The 27,946-nt window shown below is 40.5% G+C and overlaps 1 protein-coding gene across 5 annotated transcripts in view; it reads right to left on the bottom strand.

Moving 5' to 3' along the window:
• Positions 1-27,026, bottom strand: part of EPB41L5 (erythrocyte membrane protein band 4.1 like 5) — a 51,643-nt gene extending 24,617 nt beyond the window's left edge. For 2 of the 5 annotated variants that reach the window (XM_033064586.1, XM_033064591.1), the window contains exons 1-14: positions 26,747-26,829; positions 25,812-25,996; positions 15,569-15,673; positions 10,746-10,788; positions 9,552-9,630; positions 7,117-7,161; positions 6,762-6,814; positions 4,129-4,249; positions 3,656-3,743; positions 2,977-3,065; positions 2,731-2,800; positions 1,855-2,024; positions 1,294-1,400; positions 599-626 (exon numbers count right to left, since the gene is read on the bottom strand). In XM_033064586.1, coding sequence (XP_032920477.1) covers positions 599-626; positions 1,294-1,400; positions 1,855-2,024; positions 2,731-2,800; positions 2,977-3,065; positions 3,656-3,743; positions 4,129-4,249; positions 6,762-6,814; positions 7,117-7,161; positions 9,552-9,630; positions 10,746-10,788; positions 15,569-15,673; positions 25,812-25,991 — 1,178 coding nt within the window. In that variant the 5' untranslated portion in view covers positions 25,992-25,996; positions 26,747-26,829. Of the gene's footprint in view, positions 1-598; positions 627-1,293; positions 1,401-1,854; positions 2,025-2,730; positions 2,801-2,976; positions 3,066-3,655; positions 3,744-4,128; positions 4,250-6,761; positions 6,815-7,116; positions 7,162-9,551; positions 9,631-10,745; positions 10,789-15,568; positions 15,674-25,811; positions 25,997-26,401; positions 26,476-26,733; positions 26,830-26,918 lie in introns of those variants that run through there. The other 3 variants (XM_033064587.1, XM_033064588.1, XM_033064589.1) reach the window with 3 other exon arrangements.
• Positions 27,027-27,946: the final 920 nt, after the last annotated feature.

Raw genomic sequence — 27,946 nt, 5'->3', positions numbered from 1 at the left:
TCCCTTAAGGAAGGGTATGAAAATTACATGATTCAGACACATATGAGTAATTTGCATTGCAACAGCAAGTATGAACCTACACATCCAGGAAGACTTTTGGTAGAGACATAAAGAACCAAAAAGACTTCCCTTTCAATGTTTATCATGCATAAAAACAAAGGAAAGTGTGATACAGAATATAAAACCATCAATTTATTTCAAAAATATTAATTTTACTGTCTTTTCCCAAGTCTTTGACCTTCACTGAATGAGGTATTTCAGCCAGAGCAGGCAGACTTCAGGTAGAAGACCTCCTCACACACTTTTACCTGATCTCTTTCATGGCAGCACATGAACTACAGTTCACATCCAGCAAGAATCATAGCTAGTAATAAACAAACTTCTTTGCTAGCTAGTAAGCAAGCCTGGCAAAATTGTCTGTGTGACAGCAACACAGCAGTTTTGCTTTAACACTAACTTTTATATAAAGTAAACAAACAATACCCATGGCAAAACCACAGTTAATAGGCCAACACTGTATCTTCCTTCTACAGACACCTGTTCAAGTACACGTGCCAAGCACCAAAAACCAAAATTCAAACACTGGAATGCATCTTACCTTGTTTCTTCCATTTTAGCAGTGTATGCTGCAAAAATATAAAGCATTAATTAGAATTTAATTTATAATTAGGTTATCAGTTAAATATTAATTATATGAACAATAAAAATAGCCTAGCACTGCCTAAAATAGGCAACCGAAAGAGCAAAACTTGCACTCATCTTGTGTATCATGTGAGAAACAAAATCTATATCAGAAAATAAAATAAAAAATCCGAAGAGCAAACCAAAGCCAGATTTAAGCAAGTATCTGAAGGCAGACATGGTTGTCATGCTTGACCTATGCAAGAGTGGGAGTCAGAAACAAGGGATCACCTGCTCTCAGATCATGACAAGGAAATGCAGCTCCTTAACAACAATGAAAAAAATCTCAATGACAAATTTTTAACTCAGTTCATTTATTTAAAACACTATCATTAATAAATCGCTGTTTCCTGGGCCCAAATTTTCCATCTTCACACCAAGACCTATTGTATAAATTTCATGGGTGTTTTACCTGCCAGGCAAACTGGTTTGGATGTGCCTTGTACACAAGCTTTTTCTGATAAATACACAAGGTCTCTTAAGTCAAAGAAAACCCAATTTTGAAAATTCAAGAGAAGGGCAAACAACTACAGGAGAATTCCTACCAGAATTTTTAAAGGACATGATTACCTGATTCTCACTTTGAACTTCTCAGAATGGAAGTTCTTTTACCTTTCATTTGCAGTGTTCGTCTTGAGTATCTCTTGCTGGGCCTTCTTTCAAAGGATGCTGACCTCCTGGCTTTGTTGGTCTTTGTGGTTTGATATTCTGTTTTCCCACTAAAAATACCATGTAAAAGTGCAAAGTAGTAAAACAAATCACTTATTTTTAATGATAGAGACAATACCCATAAAAACATAACATTTGTATTTTATATTCATAGTTTACTATCTCATGTCAGTTCTAAAAAACATCCCAAATGTCACACCTCGAAAGACCTTTCATAAAAGAGGGTAAGAGTTTTAGAAACATTCTCTTCTTCACCCCATTTCCAGGACAAAGGGCAGAAGAAACAACTTTTAAAACATTAAGCTGCTGATAGAAGCATGCGTGCCCTTTGAATATTTCTGGGATCCCAGTGCAGGAGTTTTGGAAGAAGCTGAAAATTCTAGAAGAGAACAAAGCTTAAGTAGTATTGCCACAAGTCAGAGAAAGCTGATAATAAGACTAAAACCCAGCATCCAGGAAAAGCAAGGAGTGACAGGAATGTGAAAAATGCCAGATGACACCGACCTGTATCGGAAGCGAGATCCCAAGCGAATGAAGCCAGACCGACTGGAGCTTTTCTGGACAGGCCCTCGGAGCCGGAAGAAGGCGTGGTGCTCCACTGCACATTTCCACAAGTGTTTGCAGGCTTTGGGATGATCCAGTCTAAAGACAAAAGTGTGCTCCTGCTCCTTTCCCTTAAAGCACACAAAGCACACTGACGACTTACAAGGGGTTTGAATAAGTCAAAGCTAAAATTCCATGCAAGCCAAATAAAATTTGGTTTTTATGATTCCTGATATATATATATATATTTATACTTTAAAAATGTTTTAGGAAGAAAAATCAACCTTTTCAGAAGCTATAATGAACAACTGCTATATTGTCTAATGTTGGAAAGGGCTGGAGTCCATATATTTAACAAACCAAACCACTGAATAACTACTAATTTAAGATACTATTACAACAGGAAGGTACTTGTTGATGAGGTTAACACCGTTTCACTTCAAAATCAAAATCTTCTCAAATTACCAATGCTCAGTTTTTAATTGTCTCAGGTGTATGCAATTTCTTCCCCATAGCAAAAATTCTGAAACCTGCTTAAGTAATTCATTCTACTAAATGTGGTATGTAGGGTTTTTTTTAAACTTTCTTGTGCAATGCACACTGTTTCCAAAATATCTGCTCTAATTCCACCAAGCATTCTCTTTTTAAAAAATGATGACAGTAAAATTTATCTTTTACTTAAGTCCCTTCATTTCCCTCCTCCCGCTAAAAGTCACAATCAAATCTTTCAGGCACTCACATTAATTCTCAAAACTTAAATATAAGGAAAGATTAGGAGTATGTAAACTAGAACTGTATAATCAAGACTGAAATTTAACTATACAGATATTTATCTACCTGTTCATCATCTTCAACAACAACTAGAGTGAGTTTGTTCTTCTTGAAGTCAAGCCTTGTTATCTTTGGCCTGCCAGATGAACACAAAGTGCAGGTTATGTCCAACTTCTAGTAAATAACTGAGAAAGTACCTCATATTCATGGTGTTCTCACAACCCAAACTGTTTTTTTTTGTTATCATAAAAGAAACAAAACAACCAAAATCAAAACCAAAACCAGATTTTAGTGAACAATCAGAGAGCTTACCAGAAAAACAAACCAATCTTTGTGTCTCCTTCAAAGACCAGAACTCCTGTAGGCGTTAGTCCCAGGCTGTAATCATTACCATCTCTTGCCTAATTGCCACAAAATAAAAATTATATTAATTTTGGTATTTGATCCTCTATCCAATTTACTAGAGTGATTCATGTAGTTTGTTTGCCCAGTGTTATAATTACACACATATCTGCTATCTTATACAACAAAACTCTCATGTTTCGATGATCTAAACAATGGGTTTCCCTCGTTTGCAACCCTTCAATAAGGCTGACTAAAGAGGAAAATTAAAGTTTCTTGATTTGTGTGTGTAATAAAGACATCCTTATGCATTTGCTGCACTTGTGTCTCTACAGGAGATCTATGCTTATTTCTAGCTCTTCAGTTGGTAGCTGCCTACACCCCAGCAAATTTGAATTCGTGTGATTTTTCACAAAACTCCTAAGTCTAAATACAAACTGCAGTACACACTTCCACATCAATCACACATTCAACATAAAGCAGATATGCTAAAGAGTGGAATGTTGACACAAAGCCAGATCACTTATTACATAGATTGTATGAGAACAATATTCCTTTTCTTTCCCCCTCAATGCAGAAGCAGTGTTGAAATGCAACACAAAACTAACATTATCATTTCCAAAGGTCACCATGCTGTGGTTAAACATACCTTGACTATGTGCATGTCTACACCATACATTTCCAGCCACTTAGCTTTGTTTAAGTAGTTAGTTTCAGCCTGTGCTGGTGTTTGTCCCCTGAAATAAAATTTTCACTGTTAGATGCGTGAAAAAGCACAGAAAGGAAAAAACTGGTATATGGGGAAATAAATTCCTCAAAGTTTGTGAAAAACATAAACACTGGTGACACCTGTTCACTTTAATGAAGATCAAGGTCACTTTATAAAGTTTTAATCTGAAAATGCTGCTGCAGAAAATTGTTTCAAGATTTTGTACCTCATCATTTTACTGAGACCTTTGAAAAGTTTCATTTTTCACATTATATTCTTCTACAAAATAGACCAGAACCATATGAAAATTCTATTTCTGAACAAGGCCACAGAAGCAGTACCTTTTTAATAGGTTCTCTTCACAGAAAAATCAGTGCAAACAGCTGGGTAGCATTCACTGGAAGATTTAGTACCTGCATTCCTTCCACTTGTCAAAAACAGCCAATTCCATCTCTTCAGTCTGAGTGGGAACAAACCGGAACTCAGACACCAGCTCAGGGACATGCTCTGCAGGATCATAGTCTCCAAGTTCAGCTACAAAAGAACAACACTCTTAGCCACTGTTCTCAATAAATGCAGTGGATATTTTTGCATACAGAGGAATTTGTGCACACTTTTCTAGTTAGTCTAAAATACTGAATTTCTTTCTGTTTCTTCTCCTCCTCCAGTTTTCCCTTCACCTTTTTTGACAGAGAAATTATGGACACTGAACAAACAGTTGTGTTGTCTGCACAAAAGCTTTGTATTGATGTTTACTAAGTATTATTGACATATTTCTTTAAAAGCTTCCTATAAAGGGAATTTATCACCATCCTTGAAACTCACATTTTTACTTTCTTGCAGAGAGTTTTCAAGATTTTTATCACAGAAGTATCTACTGAGTTGCGATCTGACTAAAGCTACAATGGAATTTTGCCTTAAAGAATTAAAACAATGTATCTTGAGATTTATAAAAAGCAAAACCAGTTCTGACACTTTTCCTGAAACTACTTGTCCATTCTACAAGTCAGTTTCTGGTTTTATGACTCTATATGGCCCCATCCTGCTAAAATTACTCTGTGTCAGGGCACAATCATGCAGCTGTTATTTGCTGCTCTCCTTTTCATCTAAGGACATAATAAATGCCCTCCTGGGTCAGTCAAATGGCTCATCGAGTCCACTGCTGCATGCTCAGAGGGGCACTAAGAGATGCTATATAGAAAACATACTGGAACACACCCATCAAGGGCTGTGCCACATCAAAAGCACAACTCCATCTCCCACAGATACTAACAAATCCAGTTTTAAAGACAGATAAATATCTAAAATGCTGAAACTGACAATTAGAAACCTTGACAAAAATGTACTGATTTTCAGAGTCACTAGGCACAGGTTCCTCTTACGGATTTCAAGATGTTTCTTAATGTTCAGCTCATAGTGAAAAAACCAGGAATAATTCTGTAACTTGTACTTTGGGTGTTTGATGCAGGTCAGTAATTGTTCTGTCTGAAAAATGAAACTACAGATGTTTATGTAGAGAAAAATAGAGACATCACTGGGAAGACCTGGAGAAGTCCAATAAATGCCAATATTCCACAGGTACAGAAATGCCTCATGATATAAAACTCCATTTCTTGGATTCTGAATGCTGCAAGCATAATGTCTTTTCACCCCCTCCTTTTCCCTTTTTTAAATGCTGACTGAGGAAGTCTGTAGTTCTGTAATAATTTACTCCCACTAAAATGCCTGCCTCCGTTGAAAGGAATGCTGTCAAAGCCAGCTTAGGTTCCAGCTGATTTAAATAAAAGTACACAGCTGTCAGACAGTAAGATTAAAGCCCTGCTACAGGCCTCATTGTGGAGAGAGGAAAAAAAAGACCACCACAAAAAGCAGTGGATATATGGCCTAATTAGATCACTTTGTTCTTCCTAAATCTTATTTACTGAACCTGCATCTTAAGGCTCTAACAATGCTAATGTTTTTAACTGTGGAATGTATTCTAACTGCTTTCCTTACACACAAAAGAGCAGGTAAAAGAGACAGGTGTTTTCATAGTTTAATCCCAACTTTTATACCTACACACAGTTTAGGGCCATTAGCACTTGCTACATTAAAAAAATGCATTTTGAAAAATACTTGTAAGAGAACAAATTTCAGTGACTTAGTCCCACCTCACACAGTATAAGTACAACAAATTCCTAAGATGAGTGTTCTGTGGAGAATTTGTTGTCAAAAAATGGCACATCAATTGGGTTGAATAAGGCCATATATCCATATTCTCCAATAAGGAGGAGATATATACATATGCTATCCAAAACCCTGCTCTAGCAGGTATTTTTAAAACTTCGAGCCTCCCCTCTTTTGTGAGCTCCTCTGCTTGAAACCATAGGAAATTTCCCATTTGTTAACATCATACCCTCATCCAAACAACACATTCTCATCTGGAATCAAAAGTTAAAGACAACTGATTAATAAAATATCAGATCACTCAAGCACAGTGCTCTATAGCTGAGAAAAAAAGACTATGTCACATCTTGTGTCTGAAGAAGGATTTGAAATACCAACAAGTGCATTTCAACCAGGAATGTTCAAGGGCAAGCATGAGACATGGGGCATTAAGATGTTCCTACAAATAAGATGAAGTCAAAAGCTGGTATTTTATACACAATGTAAACAAAAACAATTTTGTACCTGATTTGGACAACAAAGACAACACTTGAAGGAAACTATATGATGAAAAACAAGTGAGCTGTGTTACTACATCAAAGTGATTCAGGTACCTTCTGTGAAAGTGGACAGATTTGCACATAAACACCTGAGAAAACACCTTTAGGGCAAAGCTGTTTGTGTTCAGAACCTCCTTGTTCTGTTTCCTGAGGAACCGAGTAATTTTCTACACATACCCTCAGAGCAAGTACAATCAAAAAGATCTGCATTTCACAGTGGATCATCAAGATCTGGAAAGAGTCTATTTTATGGACATAACAAGGACATACTTTTTTAAACAGTCAGAGTCCACACAAAACTGCTTGAGCAACTTCACCCTTCCCTTCTTGCACCTACTCACCTTGCATGTTATAAGCTGCCAGTTGGACTGCGGTGTCAAAAGGACATTCCAATCTGCCAGAAGAGAAATGCATTGTTAAAACCTGAACTGACATGATCAGCAGACAACTTATGTAACTGAAGTAAGAAACTGCAAATGTGTGGGATAAGAAAAGCAATGGTAGATTTTCAGATAATTATCAGGAGATAAGCACTACATTATTTAAGCATTCCTCTCCTGATATTCATGCATAGAAAAGTAGTATTTTGGAGAAACAAATAACATTACATTGCTAAGCAAAACTTAGTAATTATCCAAATACACATGTAATAAACTATATGCTAAACACACTGTAATGGTTTAAAAGGCTGCTTACTTTCCACTAAGAATATCCAGTTTCAGCTGCAGCACAAATAAATACCTGTAGGATTAAATAAGAAATAAGTCATTGAGTAATAGTGCTAATGTGTCACTCAGTCAACAGAAGGAAGTTAGTGCCTGACAAGTAAAAATGTTTTCTACTTTTAACATGGGTTTTCAAGATGAAATAAACTGCACTGTGGCCTTTCAAGGTTTTATCAGTCAGACTTGTGTGTTTTGCAGGCATTTCAAATGAAGCAAAGCCAAAAGCAGAAGTTGTCAAAAGCTGAACTACAGCGTTGCATGGAAAAATACACAGGATACCCAAGTAAATATATTTTTTGTTCTCTTTTGATTCTACTTGAGCAAAGAACAACTTGCACCTTCCACATTTCCTTCACTATTCATACACATACCAATCTCATAAAAGAATGGTTATTTTTAAGTCTTGCAAAAAAAAAAAAAAGTTTCTACTACGGATTGTTTGGTTAAAATCTAACCTGGAACACTGACTAAAAACAAACAGCAGCCTTTTCAACTTCACTCTTCAGAGCCAGCTCTCCTTCACTGTCTTGCATATTCTCTACTCTTTTTGCTTAGAAATGGTGTGAATATTGACTATAAATCCCTTTGGTGTGCAATACCAATTCTCCTGATCCAATACCCCTAAAGAGCAGCCCCCTTGCTCCGTTGTGGTACACAGCTTTCCTTTAACAAGAGAAGAGGTCTCATCAAGTATAAAACACTGGCATCCACCATGGTATCCAGTCTGAATTCTAGCAGATTCCCAGAAGCCTGACAAACAACTTCTGCTACAACATGTGCCTGTTTCTCCTCACAATTTCATACACAGACACAAAACAGGTGCAGGTGTTTTTTCTACAGGTTCCACAGAAGTCCACAAATACTTTGCCAAACCATTTATTATCCAAAACCTTTTAAGCACTAGCCTCTGCACGGGGAATAAATGTGGTCGGTACTGACCCCAGATATGAAAATGAACACAGGTCTACAGCATGTAGTGGGTGTGACCAGTCTGTGCTTATCAGCCACATAACCCTTCCAAACAATTCAAGCACTTCCCACGCAAGCTGCACCTGTGGAAGCTGAAAAGTAGCTCCAGCTGAGTGTCCTGCTGCTTAAAGGTGGAACCCCAGGAAATCCCCTGCCAGTGACACCTATAACTCACAGCAAAGCCGGGCTTCTCACCACTTCTGCTAGCTTTAAGGTGCCACATTGTCTCAAGACAGAAGGACAACTTGCTGCTCTCCTGTTCTGGGGGATTAGTGAGACAGGCAGACAGTGTTTAAAAGCCCTAAGGTTTCAGGTCTGCCCTGCTAAAACCCGCACAGTAAGGTCTGACTGGCAGAACTTAAGTCAAAATGAATGAAAATGTTCCATAGTGGTAGATACAAATGTAAGTCTGAATTTTGTCTACAGCTGCTGGTTTTACATATAGTTCAATGTTTATTCAGGAACATGAACAGGGAGGTAAAACAGTCTTCCCAGATCAGCAGGAAAGCATTAAAAGTAACAGTTACCACATGTAAATATGAAGCTGCACGGGGTACATATGGCTGCAAGGGGTAATGCTACTGTAATCTTCCTGGTAGCACTCCAAGGGATTTGGCTAAAGTGCAGATTCAAGATCCACACAGACATAAACCTGAACGACAAACAAATGCACTTCACACCCTTACAAATGGCTATGAAATGTCTACAGCTACCATGAAAACATAACTTTGTTTACTCTCCAAAAGGGATCAGCAGCAGTGGTAACAATGCAAGGAAACATTGCCTTTTACAACAGATTTATACTCCTGACAGATGGCAGGCTGTGCTCTTTTTCAAAGCACCCCTAGTAGTCTCAGCCCAATCGGAAATACAGTTCTATGAATGGATTTGTGAAATGCTTTAATCAAGAGGAACTGCTGCTCACCTGATACTACAAACCTACACCTATAGTAGTGTCAACTTAACTCAACATAGCAGTAAAATACTTCTTTCCCTTTCCTCTTTGAAGACCACACATGCAATGAAATGCTAGCTTTTTCCAAAGACAACCCCTAACAATGCTTTTCTGCCTGGAGACAAGATGACTGCATGCAGTTGAAACTAACAGCTTAAGAAAGATAAAGACAGAGGAATGATGTCTGTTCCCTTCAGTGAAAACCTCTGTCCATCGTGTATAAGCTATTCAGATCAGTTGCCAAAACTGCCTAATGAAAAATGGTGCTTTAAGTAAAACATAAATATTTAGATCTCTGTGTCAGAGCACATTTATTTCCACACACAAAATAGCCACTTTACAAAAAGAAAACTACATTTACAAAAAGCCAAGCAAGCAGTTTAAAAGAATTCTCCAAGACATCAGAATTGTTTAAATGAATATCACAGAACATTTCTCTGGCCTTACTTGGGTCCCCCTGTCACACACAAAATCCCTCTTACCTTGTTAGCTCTTCACGTAGATTGTTGGGCTCTGACGAGTAAAACTTTACACGAAAATGCAGACAATATGGGGGGCCAACTGCAAAGCAGAATTCATACAAGACAGCAGTAACAGTTACTGGACAAGACAGGTTATTTATTTATTACACAGAATCACATCACAAAACTTGGCTGAAAGTGGTTGGCTGTGTTCTACACAAGGTCTTAAGGCAGGAATTCCTTTATGCCAGGGAAATCCATGGAGAACATCAGGGTGACAGGACACTTAAATATGCACACAAAATAGTTTTTTATGTTACAAGTAAACCCAGTGGTCATATCACATTAACTTGATTCTTCCTGCCAAGAGCACATGAATCTAGGTTAATCCCTATATTTAAGGGCTCTATGCATCACCAAGAAAGTGGTGCATCTTGGCTCTACAGCTGATCTACAGAAAACCTTCAGGCATACTGCTGGCTTCTGCAACACCTTCCCAGGGCTCTGGGAAATACTCACCACTGACAACTCAGGCCCTTCTACTCCACAGAAGTTTAGACATAACTTATGGCAATTTGAGAGACCCTTCTATAGAAGAATCATCTCTTCTGGAAACCAAAGAGTTAATTCAGCAAAAGGATGGATTAACAGTTCTTTAAAAATGTGCATCGCTCTGCTGATTCTTGCACTTGACAGGAGGAATTTTCTCCCTCTCACTGCTTCCAAAATGTCTCTCGTATTAAAACAACACCACAAATCCCTCAAGACTTCCCACAGTGCAGAGCAAGGAAGCTGCTAAACAACATCTTACTCAAGCACACACCACTGCAACATGCAGGCCACACTTGGGCAGCAGGGTAGGACTTGGTGGACTGGACACAGATTCAAGCATGCCCCATGAATGAGGCTCCAAGACAAGCTTTCCTATAGCCAGGATAAGGCTCTATAACACTAGAGCATCCTTAGCTGTCTTGAGTCCACTTTAACCATAATTAATTAGCCCATAACATGTTTAATTAAGAACAATAGAATAAAGTAATATGAGATACAGAGAGAAGATGCCATTAAACAATCAGTAGCACCACACAGGGCTTTTGTCACTTGCCACCCTCACCCCCTCCCAGGACACTGCCCCCCATCACCCATTTCAAATGCTGGCTGTGCTTCCTGTATGTTAAACACAATGTCCCAAGAGAAAATGGAAAGGACACTTACTTTTGACTTGCTTTTTAATGCTTTTTGTGTTGTCCAGCCAATGCTGAAAAATAAATTAATTTCACTGAATTATCAATAAAGAAATCTCCCAGAAAGAACAAAAAGGGAAGTGTTAGTGAAGACCATCTTGGAATAACAAGTAGTTTGTCAAAACAATCTAATTCAAGTCTTTTACAATTGGTAGCTCTTTCTGTGCTTGCTGAGGATCCTTTTGCTCAAAGTTTGTAATGCAAAATGTCAGTTTTGAACAACAGAAACATCCTGTAGTACCTTATTTAAACCAAATCTTCAAGACAGCACTGTCTACTTAAAAGAAAAAAAACCAAAACATACTAACAAACCACTTCACTAGATTTTCATCCTGTCCAGACAAACACTTAATTCACACTTTAGTAGGTCAGCCAGTGACAATGTGCCAGAGAAGCATAAACCATAGCTGAGGACTCTGGCACTCAGTTGTGTGTGATGTTTACTTGGGGCAGGAAGGGAAGAGACAAAATAAATATTGTTGGCTTTCAGGCATTTTCTTTAGATGACTCACGTGCAGTAACAGCAGAGCTGTCTGTGTCCCAACATCAGTCAGCTCTACCTAATTCTGAAAAATCTATTCACAGGTGACATTTTAGCAACTGTCACATGGGAGGACAAGTTACTGCCTCACCTACTAATGCTAATTATAAGCTATATACTGGACAAGAAGCCAAAATAATGGCTTGACTTACACTGTGTAGAAAAAAGCTAATACTTGACAGATTGAAACACCTACACATATACACTATGCTCCCCAAAATAACTGCACTGCTGAAGAGTTTATACGGAAGTTAAAGCTGGAAATCCAAACACGTGTAGCGGGACAGATCTCCTTCCTAGTGCTCTGTATGGCCAACAGCTCCCTCCTCCAAAGGAGGTGGGTGACTCACCCAAACAGGAAACACAGCACCCTGACCAACATAATTGCATCGACTCAAGAGCCAGAGCCAACTACCTGACACACCATGTCCTGCATGGTTCACCATGCCCAGGGAACAACAGCTCATCAGATCAATCCCAAATGTCACCTTGCAACTAATACAGATGAATTATATACTTAGCAACACTCCTTTTGTCAAACTGTGTGACATGAAGTTCACACCGAGCCCCAGGGAGGACAGAAAAGCAACAAGGGTATGAAAAAGAACCAGTATTTTCAGGTTGCACTGCCAAGTGCAAACACATTCCTGCCTCCAGAGCAGCCCTGCCTCCTGCAGGGAGCTGAAGCAAGCCTGTAACACAGCCGGGCTGTGACTGATTGCTGTACTAACTGCAGATGAGAACACTTAAACCATCTGCTGCTGCTGTGCACACAGCTGAGAATGCTCTCATTGCCTATTCATACTAAGTAGCGACAAAGAGTTATCTGAAATGTATCTAATAAATAAATAAATAAATAAATAAAATAAAGCAGGAAGCTTAAGGAGGAATGAAGCAAATATTTACATAAATTTGCTTACACTACCAGTGAAATGGGAGTTGAGCAACTTTTTTTCTTCAGGGAAATAATATAATCTTTTTTCCTATTGCACAAACTCACTCACTGTAAGAGAGAGTTTACTTCTTCCTCCACCACAAAAATATAGGAACTACCCAGCTGGAGGCTTGCAGGTGATTTAGACACAGGAATGGCAAGGAGAGCCCTTTTTAGGCTCCAGTGCTGGCTGTGCCCCCCTGTCTCACTTCCCTCCTGTTTTCTCTCATCTCCTCCACATTCCATGGGAAGGCAACAGAGAGGCAGGCCCACGACAGGCACCGATAGCGTTCTGCTCTGCTGGGCTCCGACTGCTGCTGCCCACAGGAGCTCTGCTCAATGCTGAGGGTGTGCAAGGGAGAAGGGAAACAGAACTGCTTTTAAGTGGGGGTGGGAATGTAACAAAAAAAACAGCCCCAAAAGCAACACATGAATGGGCAGACACAGACGTCAAGAAACTTGAGATTTATTCCAAGTGATTAAAATGGAATTCAAGTGGACCTGGAAAAGAAGTTTACTTTTGATGAAGGTTTGCACAGCACAGTCTATTGCTAAAAATCAGAGCTAAAGCTTGCTAACAGAAGGCAATACAAACAACAGACTGTGCAGAGTACTGGAAGTCCTTTCTAAAACAGTTTGCTGCTGCAGAAATTAAAAATAAAACACATATAAAACCCCCTCAAATCCTGACCCAGCAACGTTTCAATAAGTTTGGGCAATGAGGTTTGTTAAATAAGATGTTGAGGCTAAAAATGGTCTCTTCCTGAACAGCAGAATAGAGGGAACACAGAAATCACATGAAAACAACAATATTTTCACTTCACTAATTGTTTCAAGAATGTCTTTTAAAAAGTTATCACTTGAATACTAAAATCTAAAATGTCAGGAAGAATTTCCATTATATGGGTTTCCTTCACTTCCCAGGAAATCTTTAATACCCAACCAGTGATCAGTTCAGCAGCAGAAAAGAATGAAAAAAAGCAGTCCTTCAGTCATTCACAATAAATCTACTGAAAACTTACTTGTAGTTAAAACAAGTGTGGGATTTCTAAAACTTTTGTATAACTATGTGTCACTAGTTTGTATCAGTAAAAGTAACTAGCAAGAATGGCAATATTTCTAGATTTAAACTGGGTAGCAAAAAGATTATCTCCTTCAGAGCCAGTGGACAATTCTGTCAACAGTAAGGGACTGGATTCTTACACTGTTTATTTAACAGGTCTCCTGAATAGTCTTGGACAAGTCCCTTGGTTAGTCTCTGTTCTTTGTTTCCAGCTGCAGATTGGGTTTCTGCTAGAACTTGCCAGCTCCTTCTGCAGGAATGGCTGCTATCGCAACAGTTCTTCATTTCTAAAAGCAATTAATTATCTCTGGCTGTTGCATTCAGGTCTTCTGGCAAATGCAATCTTTTCTGCTTCATTATACACAGTTCATCATTAAGGTCCAGTTTAAACAGATTGTTATCTCTACTCTGCTGCTTTTCAGTCACACATAGTTAAGAAAAGGAAGCAAACAGAGTTTGAAATCCCCTGTACCTGGTAGACTGCAGTATCAAATATTCAGTCGTGCTCTCTGGACTGGCAGTAATAATTTGCTAGTCAAAAGCAAGGCATGAGCCACTGCTTTGGCAGAAAAGATTAACTCTTATTAACACATTTCAAGATGAAATGGCCTTATTTGCTAGCATATCAGGAAGAGAAAAGAAACTAACCCCCAGAGACAGGGAAATACATCAGAAGCCACATGGCAGAAACTGAGTTAGGATACCTTAACCATACTGTTTTTCTGAAGCAAAAAGATAAATGCAATGGAGTTCTTCACTACCAATACTCAGCATCCCAGACTGCACATGCCAACATGATTTTCAGAAAGATAAAATGGTATGCAATAGCCTGTTTTCTCATTTCTGTTAGTATATATGGTTTTGAATGCCATCCATCTGTTAGTGCAAAGGTCTTTTTCTCCTTAAATGTTTCTGTTCTGCAAGGGGTTTAAGACCACTTTCATTACTGGGAACTACAGACCAGCAGCAGCTAATCCTACTGGCCATGAAGTTTACTTCAGATGCTGAACACCAACAATTTTCTCTGAGGAGAGTGTTCTCTACAATTACATGATAAGCATAAAACTTGATCACAATAATTTTGAAAATAAGCCATCAGGTTATAAGTGTTTTGGGGTCTGTGTCCAAAGTCGTTAGCTTCTTTCAATTTTTCAAGTCTGTGGAATTTTTTTTTTGCCTTTGTACAAAGCTGCAACAATTAAGAGATCACCTTCAAACTGTTCTGGACACAGACCTTCACAGAAATAAAGGAATTTAAGTCCTGCTTCCATTTCTGTATGCTGACCTTGAACAATTCAGATATTTAGCTCAACTGTCTGTGCTTCCCCTCTGCCATTCTAAGCATGAAATAATTCTGAAGTGGCCTTGAAACATGAAAACAGTTAGGTTATACATCTAGCAAATAAGATTGACATATACAGCAGGAAAATGCAGATCTCATTCTATATGGAGATGTTGGGCTAAGTGAATACAAATTTAAGTTACAGGGATGCAGGACAAAGAGAAAATAATCCTTGCCTAAAGGCTGATTTGCAGCTACCCTTGGTGGCAGGATTAAACACTCGACTATAAGAAGTATCTATATAAAACTGCATAGCCCACAAGTGAAAGAACTGTGGTTGCTTCTGACAATGCTCTGCTTCTCATTTCAAAACCTGCTACATTTTTAGAAACACACAATAAAACACCAACAAACTTGGGCTTGGAAGAACCCTCTACTCAAACTGATACATACAAACACACCCATAACCTCCTAAAAACTTACAGTTGCAGGTCTGAGTCACAACTGATTTGAATAAAGCAAAAAACAAATAAAGCAAAAAAGTTAATGTCTTACAAGCAGACATTATCAAGGTGACTTGCTGACAAGAAAGCTGGTGGTATTTGTAAAGGAAAACTTCCTCTCTGTATAGCATACAACAAAAGGGCCAAGCACACACTTTAGCTTTGCTCCTTCCTCTCTGTATCATCAGCACCAAGAGTTTCTACATGACACATAAGGCTCTGGGGTTCAACTGGACCAGTCTGTCTAGTGACAACAGGAGGTGTGACAGGAACATGTGAAAACAAGAAAGAGACAACAGCATGGTCATATAGAGTGCTGGAGGTGGAATTAAACTTGGGGACACAGAAAATCACAGACAACAGAGCTTCTGCACAAAACTTAATTCACAAAAAGCAGCTTTCTTATAGCATTTTTGTCAATATTAGGATTTAACTTTTAGAATGTTGCTTAAAAAGAGGATAGCTACTCACTGCCACTTGTGCTGAATCCATGAACCTTAATCCAAAGTAGTCGCTTTCTATAAGGTCCAGATGATACATGATTTGTTCAAACAGGAGCTGGCCTTTGGCTTTTTTCTAAAAAGATAACAGGATTTAGTACACAGCAGGTAGATTTATTGCAGCATCTACCTTTTTCTCTGCACAGGTTATATTCTAATTCCAAAAATTTAGTTTCTGAAAATATAATGTAGACGCCCTTCCTCCCCACCTCCCCATATTTTTGATGTCTGTTTTTCTTAAAGGCAAATGTACACAAAAGAAACACACAGAATATCCATAAAGAACTTGCATAATCTCCTTTTTTGGAAAATGTCAACACTGACTTGCCCAAGAGATTTTTCCTTTTAGACTTTCCTTACTCACTGGCATTCAACAGAACTGGAAACACAGCCAGTACAATTGCAATAACCAATGTACTGGAAAACTTCAGGAGCCAAGTACAGCAAATTGCTTATGAATTCACTAGTGTTTGGTATTTAGGCGTTTCACCAGAAGCAGGTAGCAAAGCCCATTGAATTAGGAGATAGCATTCCATTAGCAAGTGCTTTTAACAACAAACAGTCTGGGGCAAGCAACTTGAATAAATAGCACTCAGATACCATATTTACAAAACTAAATTCAGAAAACTAACTTCTAGGTGAAAAAAGCCAGCTCGTATGCTCATACATAATTTATAAAAAAACAGCTCTGGCCCCAAGGAAACATCGTTTTTACAGTGATGATCTAAAAAATTAAACAGTTGTTTTTAAACAGAAAGCACATAAATAGCACTGAGCAGTTTCTACACAACACATTTTTCATGCTATGAGCTCCTTTATAAGAATAAACAGAAATAATATCTAAAGAGTTATTATACCTAAGATGTACCTTATTTGTAATAAAATACATTAATAAATTATTAGATCAGAGTAAAGGTCATAGTGTTAAAAAAATTAAAAGCAAAGAAACGCAGACATTATTTATGCTTACTCTGCCAGCAGCTTAAGGGTTTCTCTATTTCTGTAAAGCCACTGTCTTGCAATTTTTAACTCAACATTTATACATTCGCAACATGAGAAATGGGATAACTTTCTAAGGACATATTTAGTTAGGTAGTGAGTAGCAGATTTAGTACACCACTCAAAATTCTGGGCCAGTCAAATTTTTGTTCTCAGAAATAATCTGGTTTAATCAGTAAGTAATATCTAAATAAGCAGAGTTGCATGCCATAATTCTTGCCACCTTCCTCTACCCTGATCGTCAAATGTTTTATATTCAACTTCGCAATAACCATCATGGTTTACTTGATGTATCAGTTAAATCCAACACAACACATCACAGCTCAAAGCAAAATCTAAAAATAAGTTTGTAAACAGAGCCTGCCTAAGCACATTCTCATACAGTTATTTCTTTCCAGGTAGAGGGGAGAATAGCAGGAATGGAAGGTATTTGGGCCAGCAGGCAACTTCACACACACACAGCATCTACAAAATGTTGTATAATGCAAATAGTAAATATCAACCTCATCAAATTAATTCAAAGTTTTTTCTCTTGGTCTCAGGAAGAAATTATTTCTCAGGCAGTAACAGATTTATTAAACACCAGTTCAAACAGAAACCCATACAATCCCATGCTTTTCTTTCATTAATAAAATCTGTAGTCTCAGTCTTGAAAGACCAAGGCATTGAACTGTTCATATTTTTTCTCATCACAGGATATCTTCTGCTTAAACATTAAAATAATAATACTAGTGAAATCAAACTCGGCACCTGCAAAACTAGAAAAACGATGTTGCATGAAGCTTGTGGTAGCTTGACTAAAACTAGTGGAAAATCTCCCCTTATTGAGCAGAACATTTGAGATCCCTCTCAATTCCTCTATAGGTCATCTCTAAAAAGTGCAACTAACCAGCTACCTCAGCCAAATTCCCTGTGGGTGACAGAAGCACTTTGACTCCAGTCTGGAATACTACACATACTACCTCAGACTACCCACAAGCAAAACTTCAATTTCTGCAGTGTCAAACTAGTTTCTCAGTGTGTTCACCATTTCGGAAATCTCAGCAGAGTACTCCAAGATTAATTGGACCCAGCATGACTAATGTGGGATAAAGTCCCTGAAGAAGCAGTGGAGCAGCTGTGGGAAGATCTGCAGGACTTCTGGCTGTTTTCTGGTGTTTAAATCACCAGGGCTGTCAACATGGAATTAATTATGTACTACTTTGCATATGACTTAAATCATCAGCAGCTGTATTTGGCGCAAGTCAGCAGAAGTGTCACATGCTTTACTTACTGAAGTCCTTCCTCCTTAAACAAACAGCAACCAAAAGTATCAATGCTTTGGAACCAGTCAACTTTTATGAATGAAAATTAATTTCTTTGAATTCAATAAAACTCAGATCTCAAGAGTCTTCAAAGAGCAAAGATACACTTTTATTACACTTTCTTGTGAAAAACTGCCCTAATTTTCTAATGGTAACATTTGTGCTAATAACATCAAGGTTGTGGGTTCAATGCCTGTATGGCCATTAAGAATCAGACTCCATGATCCTTGTGGGTTCCTTCCAAATCAGAATATTCTGTGATTCTGTGAAAGTGACATTTTTATCCTACTGTTGTCCCAAGCTTTTTCCACCCTCTCCTTTTTTCCTTTACAGCAGAGCCCAGGTTACACTCAAAGGACAATTGTTTTCAAACTGTTTACTGGTTACTGATGAACTATTATCAACTCCACTCACAAGCGGTTCAGAGTCAGTGGCTAGTCCTCCCTTCAGGGCACAAATCAAACTTCTCATGGGTTTGCAGTTCAGTAAAACCTGACTACTTGATTTACAGAGTTTGCTATTCTCTCTAGGAAGCAGCAGCAAAGATCTCACAGCAGGAGAATCAACAACAGGAAAAAGTAAATAAAATATACCATATGTACAGGGTAGGACCTCTTCTGGTTTTGCCACACTGGATAAAAGCAACTTCTGATCACTTCGGCATGAATCACATGGCCCCCCCGCCCCCCTGCCCCTTTCCCCAATGAAAGGGATGCTCCCAACTAATGACATCTCCTGCTGCTCTTAATAACTGCAATTGCTGCCTGAGTGGGTGTTACAGAGGCTGGGCTTAGCCCGGTAGCTCAGCAACAAGGCTGGGTGTTCACCTCGGCCTGCTGCTTTGTCCCTTCAGTGCTGGGGTAAGGTGATCCCGAGACATCCTCCTCGGCTCAGGATCTCAGTCACTGCCCAAAGCCTGAAAGGCAGCATCTATACCCTCTTCTCAAGGTCTCGGAGTATCGGCTATCTGATGGACACGTATCCATGAGGATAAGCCAGCCAGGGGCTCGAACCTGCCCGATGGCAAAGCCACCTTCAGTCCTGGAGCAGCCAGCGCAGACCAGAGAAGCCACACAAGCTCACAGTAACTGGAGAAGAGCTCGTGCTGGATGAGCACCAGCTGAATGGCTCAGCTAAAGTTTTTAATTGCAACAAAGTAGTTCTTCTTTTCCCAAAACTTGAAAAAAAAATCCCACGTCCAAAATACCCACCTAATGAATTTACTAACTAAAATGCTTATCAGAAAATAATCTCTCCTGTTTATTTCTTTCTTTGTGAAGAAATGGAGGGCCCTATACAAGATGAACTTTGAAAAAAAAATGGTGAATAAGCATTACCTTCACGGGACTTAACTAACCCTTGCAGCTGTAATGTTAGTTCAGATTTCTTCAAATGATCATGTCAGTATTTTTATTAACAGTAACTAACAGTAGCTATTATGTTCAATAGCTACCGAGTGGCAAAAACTTCCCTTCCTGGTTTTTGTCAACTCATCAGGAGGTTACCATTCATATGCGTAGGAGTTTCCTTAGAAATGTACCATTTACACACACACACACAAGGTATGGATCCCTATTCAGGATTTACAGCTACCCTGTTGCTAGGATGTCATCTATGCATGTTTGCAGACCACAGAAGTAGCAGATGAGCCTGTCCATTTTTTTACTGAAGTAAATCGATTCCAAAACCACAGGTTTCAAACAACTAAGCCATGAGAAAGCTCCAACAGTGAGCTTTAAAGGAAGAAGATTTCATCTCAATATCATGCAAACGGTGCCTATAGTTAACACCATTAAGGTTTGCTGGAGAACTGGAGGGTTAAAACCCCTTATCTTTACAAAGGCAGTGTTAGAAGTACACATTATTTGTATCACCCTGATCTTCTTATGGTTTTAAGTACTGACCTACAAATGGAGCTGCTCCACTCCTCAAACTCCAAGCATCACTCCTACAAATAATCTTCCAAACTCTCCAGTCAATTTTCTCATTCATCTGAAGATGCCACTGGCAGCAAAACACTAGCTCTGCTTCCCTCTCTGGTTTTTGACAACACTGCCATACACACTTGTGAATATAAAACCCTGCAGGCTGGAAGGCTGGGGAGAATTTCCACCTCCAGAGACACAGCTTATCAATTCCTCTATTTACTCAGTGTCTCACAAATATAGGAAAGTAAGCATTTGGGATGAAATATTTTGTTCTTTTATTCTCTGGAGAAAGAAGACATTTCCCAAAAATCTTCATAACAAAGAAATTATTTCCGTGCCCATCCTTACTGTGCATTTATTAGAATGCTATGTAGGATTTTAATGTACTGTGCTCAGGCTTATTGACCCTATTACATAAGAAGAAAAGACTCAAAACATTCACACCTGTCAGTTTGTTTTGTGGAAGTCTCTGTTTCAACTTCCTGACAGTTTTTATCTTCTAACTGCCAATTTTATTTAACCAATTTTTTAGTTCTTTATGATACAGAATACATTCAAATCACTTGTTCAGCATTAAGACTTACAGACGGAATGCCTCCCCCCACTACATTGTCAAACATTACACTTTTATTTGGTGTTCCACCTGCAGGTTTCTCATGAGCACTCTGATTAAGAGCACCAGAGCCCCAAGCCTTTGAGCTCTTTGCAGAGTCAGTTCAGCAGGAAAGCAGGACTTCAGATAAAATTCGCTGTGAGTTCAGAATACAAAACTTTCCGGCAATGAAACCAGCCTGCAGCACCAGCCCCAGAAACACTGTGGCAGCACAGATTGCTGCCAGCTGCTCCCTTCCTCCCTCCTTTCCAACAGTGCCAGGGCATGGAGCATTGCACCCAGACTGAAAGCTCGGCTGCCACGGCCCCGAAGCGGCTGGGCTGAGCAGGACTCGGTGCAGGCAGTCTGTGCTGCTCACATGGGCAGAGAGACTCAGCATCCCCTGGCTGACGGTGGATCTCAGCAGCAATTTCAGCCTGGCACCACGGCAAGCACTGCCTCACCCTGCACTACAGCCGAGCCCCTCACACCACACAGACAGCTCCTCTGCTTTGGAACACACGGCTCACCGCTGATTCTGTCCAGTTTCAGCCCCTGAAAGTCTTTCAGAATTTTAAGCAAACACTCAAAAGCACATAAATACTTTCAGTCAGAAGATCACATGTGAAATAAAGTTTTAATCCAAAAGTTTATAGCCTTAACACACACAAAAAGGGGCACATTCAAATGTTCATGTTATTACTACTTTTCTCAGCTGAGCATTATATTGAAACTTTACAGGTCAAGCCTTGAACACTCATAGTACTCATTTTATTTGATGACTGATTTTCCAACATTCTTAGCAGTATTAGATTGTCTTGCTAATCAGCATCCATGCCAAGAACAGCATTATGTATTTCATATTTACATCCACAAATATTCAGCAAGTGTCCATAAATATTCTACACGTTTTTAATAAACCAGAGTGGATTACTGAGTAAAATCAACTATCACAATGCATCTCTGAGCTTGTAGTCGGATCAACACGAATCATCTCTCTCAAAACAAAAAGTCATTGGCACTCCTTAATGATTTTCACATTCCAGATAAATTTCTTAAGTTTATTTAAAATAATCACTACAGAAACAGCCCTTTTTTAGCTTATTTTTATCTTATTTTATCTAACCAGCTTAGTTCAATCCCACTATTACACACAGCCCTTGTACTGGTTTATACAAGACCTTGTTTTAATGATACTTCATTATAATAAGGACAAAACCATCTCATTTTGCAAGCCCCATATCAAATTTCATGCATGCGTAAATAAGGAATATTCCAAGATAAAAAATTACTCAGAGAACATTCATTCTCATTATTTCTGTCTTTCATCTTATACCAGCTTTTACCTAAACTTTGACAGAAACTGGAATACAATTAACACTCCATTATCCATGAGAAGATTATGTAAATTGTGGGTTAGGCAGGGTCAGGTTTTTTACTGAAACACTGCTGGCTCCACAAAGTACAGTTCTGCTTCCATAAGATCCTACACTTGCTATCTGTCTCTCCTGTAAGGCTGACCTTGCTACCCCATAAAAAGTAACCCAAAAATTTAAAAAAGGTGCACATTCCATGGGCATGTATTTACATTATTTATGTCACTTCTCCCCCATCTATATTATCTTCTCCCTCTCCCAGTTAGTACTATGGATAGCATAGAATTGGCTAAACAAATACTCAGTTTTAAAATATTTTGATTTTAAAATCCTCTGGAGCTCTCTATTACTTAAAACAGCACTTTATTTCAAATTCTTGACAAACATTTTTGTTGCAAATTATTTCATAAGTTGTTGGTGACCCCAGACAAAAACTTTTTCTACTTTTAAGTTTCCCCTCACCAACTTGTCTTTCCTCACAAACCATGAGCACTGTGAGAGCCAATATTCCAGCTGTTGAGAGGTTCCCTTGACAGACCAGGCTGGTATGACTGAGCTGATGGAATCTTCAGGTAATAAACCAGGGCTGTTCACAGCTTTTGAGCTTTGGGAATTCCAGAGGTGCAGTGGGGGAAGACGTAGTTTAGTTTTGCATGGGAACAGGATGAAAAGTAAGATAAGGGATATTAGCAAAACAGAGCTCTTGTCCTCTCACCATGCATACTACTCAGCAAACATTCCACCCACGGATCTTAAACAATTGGAAGAAAAAGCAAAACCTGCCTTTTGTCCAAGCTGAACACAAGTTAACAGAAAAGCAGGACGCATAATGAACAACATCAACAGCAGCACTTACATACAACATCTATTCTATAAAAACTTTTTAAAGATAAACAAAGTAACAACCTTCTTAGTGCTTCACTGAGCACATAAGTCTGTAAAAATGGCTGAATGCATTTGGAGAAACATAAACCTTCAAAACAGTGACAAGAGATAAAGAAAACTACCAGGTCAAAACACAACTTTAAATCTGAGATGAAGCTGTGGGGAAAATCCTGACACCTTTCAATCTGCCCCGAAGCCCAAAAGAACACTGATAACTCGCATTAAGTTCATGCCTCCCATTTTGAACATACCAAGGTGTCAGTAAATAGTATACATGACACTGACATTCTTCAGTCATTGACATAGCTACACAAGCAGTAGATTCTTGCAAGGAATCCAGTCTATGCACTGCATATGACTGTAGGTTTGGTGAAAAGTTCAAGTCAGGCATTTTTCTAATTAAAAACAACAGAAGACATAGAAAAGCAGAAAGATTAACTGGCTTGACAGACACCAAAGATAAGATCAGTGGACAAAAAGCAGAGTTACTGCTCAAATCCTGGCTCTGAGTCTAATAAGTTAAATCTCAACTGCATCATTTACAACCCGTCTCTTCTGTCTCACTGTCAATATTCCTAAAGTATCAGTCTTTGTTACTTAATGACTCTGAAATGTGTTTGGCTTACATAGCAACGTACCCTGTGGTTGCTTCTTGTTGTTTTTGCCTTTCCTTTTTTTTAATTACAGAAAAGTTCAGCAATCTCAGGTTCAATTATACCAATGATTGTAAATCCAGAATACTCCTCTCAGTAAAAAAATCACTGTAAGGCTACAGCTCAACAGCATTTTGAGCAAACTTCAGCCTGGTATCACCTCTAAATGCTTCTTCACCACATTTGGGGAGGCACATGGGGAACCAGATTGGAGAATCACTCCAGCTGGAAACTACATAACGAAATTATACTGATTATTTTCAGCCACAGCATTTTCTCGACTTAGCTTACTGCCTGGCTGCTAAAAAACTGTTTCTTCTGCCAAGGGGTATGAGAAAACAAGGACAAACGCAATAACGAAAGCAACATCTTTTCTTCCTGTGGTAGCAACAACTTATGCCACTGTAAAGTACTTGTGTAGCCATGGATTTAAAAAGGTATGGCTTTCACTCCTGCCAAGACAACCCTTTGTCTGGCTGTGAACTAACCTGTTTCCTAAATGATTAATTCTGAAGAAAAGCTTTGTTATCTATTTTTTTTAATAAACAATTTCACAGTGCTTAGGCAGACAATGTGACTGTGCACAAATGAACTGGCAGACCAAGGGGCACCTCTCTGAGAGAGAGTTCATTTTAAAGCAAATTGGCTGCCAACAAAGTAACAGTACCAGTCTTGGAAAAGATCTTAGCTCAAAGAGCACAAAGATTCTCAAAGAAAGGTTTTGTAAAAGAAAAAAAATGAATACACAGGTATTTTTAATTTAAGCTTTATATTTTAGAAAATGATGTGGTTTTGCCAGAATTTTGTACCCCCAACTTCACTCCCTGACTCCCCTACCCTTTTTTCTTTCAAGAGTCAATTCCGAAATATGAATGATGCAAGCGGAGAAACAAGAATAAATACTCTAGGAAGTCTGAAATAAAACATTTAATTTACTTTTAATTTATTATACTTTAATCACTGAAAAAACTGGTACATGTCAGCCACTGATGATACACTGTAATTACCATATCTGGCTATGTCAATTTAGCATACTTGGTTACTGTTACTCATAACTTAGATGTCCACAGTCAAGACTCTATATTGGCTTTTAAAGAAAAAAACCTGGAGTGAAGAGTTTCTTGTAGAAATAAATAGTTACTACTGCACCCTAGTCTGAGATTTATAGGCCAGGTGGCAGGTTGTGACACCTCTTCAGGCTCAATTTATGCTCCTCAAAGCCTTAGAAATGTTGTTAGAGCCGCCAGGAATTTGCCTACAGACTCCAGCTCCAAAGATTACTGCTCTGGTTATGCAGAGACACCAATTTAAACTTGAGTACTTTTTAAGTGTTAACTCTTGCTATAAAGTGTTTGTGGGCATTCCTGGCATCAAATCAAACATCCTAGGCACTAAGCAGCACTGGATATATTCATTACATTGCTTCAGAGACTTACAAATTAATTTTACCACCCCCTATAAATGCCTATCTGTACAGTCATTTAGCAATTAAAGATGCCAAAAGGTTTCTCTAACTCTAGATTATTTGGGGTTTGGGATATCACAGGAGTTATTTCTGCTCGCTACATCAACAACACTGTTCAGTCAAGCTGATCCATGATTAAAAAAGAAAGGGAAGAGAGAGCTGTGTGGAGCAGCCAGTCTTGAAATGGCTTTTCTTTCTAGTCAGCAGCTCCAACACCAGCACAACTGTGATTGCAGCCAAAATCCTCTGGAACTAGTCAGGTCTCGCAGATCCACACCTTCCTAACTTCCTAATGCTCAACTCTGTGAGTTTAAAACAAGTCGGGAACAACTATAACACATGGTAATGGAAAAACAGAGCACATCACTGCTGGTGCTACTGCTCATCCTGTTGGCCAAAACCAGGTGTATAATTACACAAGCAGAACAGGCACGTGCATATTAAGGAAGCTTTAGAAATGTAAAACAGTGGCTAACACCTCACTCCGAATAAAGCACCACTCTATGAGACAATCCCTACTACATAATCTGCCCTGAGGAGGGGAAGGAAGTAGATTTTTCCTCTTCCCCTCCCCTCTTAAGTCAGCCTTAAAAACTGCATCCATCTCTGACACAAAACCAGACCAAACCCACACAGAAATTCCTGCTAGTACTTCTGCTCATCCCTCCTTTTCAACAAGTTACACCAAGAGTTTCACCTTCTTTGTCAAGACAGACAGCTCACAAAATGAAAACCCAATTCACCCAACAGGTTACCCTCTCTAAGTTAAGCCTTGGCACAACTATTACATTAAAATATTAGAAAGTGTTCAGTGTATAAGGCATGATGACATCCAGGAAAACACTCTCGAATTTCAGTGAATGCCAAAGCTAACCACTCTTTCAGAATCTTTTTGTGAGCAGTAATTTAGTGGACGTCAAGTCAGAGGATCGACTGCCAACAGCAAAGAGCAATCCCCATGAGAATAACACAAACCAAGAGTATTTGAAGAACACACTAGGATGGCTCATACCGGTAAGTCCACACTGACATCTGTGCCGTCCAGCAGCGCCACTCGGCAGGTAATGATGGATTTGGCGTCCCCAGCTGCAGGGATGTGGGTTGCAGCCCTTTGGGCCTCTCTCAGCCTTTCCTTCTCCGCATGCTTGCGCATGGACCGGCGCCCCAGAGTGCGGCGGAAAAAGCTCAGCATCTTTGCTACAAAATCCAACAGAGAAAATGAGTAGGGTTGTTTACAGATGAAAAACCCCCAAAACAAAACAAAGAAACAAAACCCCCTCAAACCCAACCAGAAAGAAAAAAAAAAAGCCTGCAATAAAGTTCTTAGAAAATCCCAAACTTTGATAAAGAAACGTCAGAATCAAACAGATTCTCACTCTAAACACCTACAGTCCAAGGCTGTGAAGGTCTTTGAAAAAAACCCAGCTCAGAACTTTGACGACGGCTGGGTGACTTTTTGGGACTACACGAAAGCATGCGCAAGGAGAGCAAACAGCGATCGTGCAGATCACCTGCTGTTCCTGCAATCTTTTATTAATACAAACACGCGCTCCTCCGAGACGCTGCTCTTCCACCGCTGGGCAGCAAGCAAGCACTGCATACCACCGGCTCCTTTCCTGGCGCACACACTCCACCTCTCCCGTGGAAAACAAGCGATAAGCGACCCTTCCCGCCCCAGAGCCGCGCTCGCAGCTGTCCCGGCAGGAGCGGCTCCGGCAGGACGGGCGAGCGCCCCTCGGGCACGGCGCTGCCCGGCACACACCCGGAGCTGTGCGGGGACTCAGCCCCGAGCCCGGAGCGACCCCAGCCGAGCCCCGGCCCCACCCGGCGCCTTCCCCGCCCGCTCCGACCCCCGCGCGGTGCCCCTGCCCTTACATAACGCCCCGGGCCCGCGGCCGCGCTCCGGCCCCGCCCGGGGGCCGCGGCGGCCTCACCTGCCGGGCTCACCTGCGGGGCGGCGGGAAAGTCCCCGCGGAGGCTCCTCCAGGCCCCGGGGGCGGGCGGGGGGCGGTGAGGGAGCCCCGGGAAGGGCCGGGCCGCCGGACATGGCGGAGCGACGTGGGAGGCCCTTAAACGGGCAGCGACGCGCCGGCCGGTTCCTCCCCCCGCGCTCACTCACCTGGCGGCTCCACCGGCCGCGCTCTCCTGCTCGGTGGTGGCGCGGAGATGGAGGCGGAGGGCGGCGGGAAGGGAGGGCGGCGGCCGGACGGGAGAAGGAACGCGCTGCTTCCCGCCGCACCGGGAGCCCATCGCCCCTTTAACGGGGCGGGGCCCGGTGGAGAAGGGGCGCCCCCCCTCCCGTGCCAGGTGGTTTCGCCCGGCGGAGGGGCCGCCGCGGGGGGTGGGGGGGGCGCGGCGCGGACCACGTGCGGCCCGAGGGGGGGTCCGGCAGAGCCGGCCCGAGGGGCCGCGGCGGGGCCGGGGGCGGCGGAGCGCTCCCGCGGATGGGGCGCCCCTGAGGACTGACCCTTCGGGACACGCTTCAGGTTATTTCCCAAAAGTTCTGGAGTTTTTGCTAATGCCGCGTGGAGGTTTCCCCTCAGTGGTTTGGCCAGGACTGTGACCAGCCCTCGGCTGCCCAGCGGTAACTGGAACCTTTAGGCAAACGCGCACTTAAACCATAAAATTTGCAAGAAAATCGTATTTTAAACAGTGCCTGAAAGGGCAGCGGTAGCAGCGTATGAAGGCAGAGCCGTCTACAAACGAACGCTGTTAGTATTTATACACTGAACTAAAGCTGCGACTACAAACTGCAAGTTTGTATTTGAAAGTTTTCAAACCCAGACAGAGCCTGTGCGGGCGCTCCGCGCTTCCAAAGCTTTTCCTACGAGTTACTGCAGCCCTGGGGGACGAGCCCCGCTCCTCGGCAGCGATTACAGAGAGCTGCACTTTACTGTGCTTTTTTAGTCACATAAATATTTGTGTCCAGGCCAGCATTTGAGGAAAACCTCAGGAAAGGCAATATAAACTCTCCGTGCATAATGTCAGCTAAGGGTGACCAAGCTCGGAGTAAAGGAGCTCCAGACACCCTCAAAATCCCAGGATAACTGGGAATCCAGCCTGCACAAGAGTCTGGGAAAAGAGACACTTGGGCTAAAGATAACACAGCATTTTTAATGCTCTGAATGGCAGGCTGAGAAACCCGGT

This window comes from Catharus ustulatus, chromosome 7 (genome assembly GCF_009819885.2).
Source record: "Catharus ustulatus isolate bCatUst1 chromosome 7, bCatUst1.pri.v2, whole genome shotgun sequence".
NCBI lineage: Eukaryota > Metazoa > Chordata > Aves > Passeriformes > Turdidae > Catharus > Catharus ustulatus.
The sequence above is the reverse complement of the archived record's forward strand: the minus strand, read 5'-3'. Positions and strand labels throughout refer to the sequence as shown.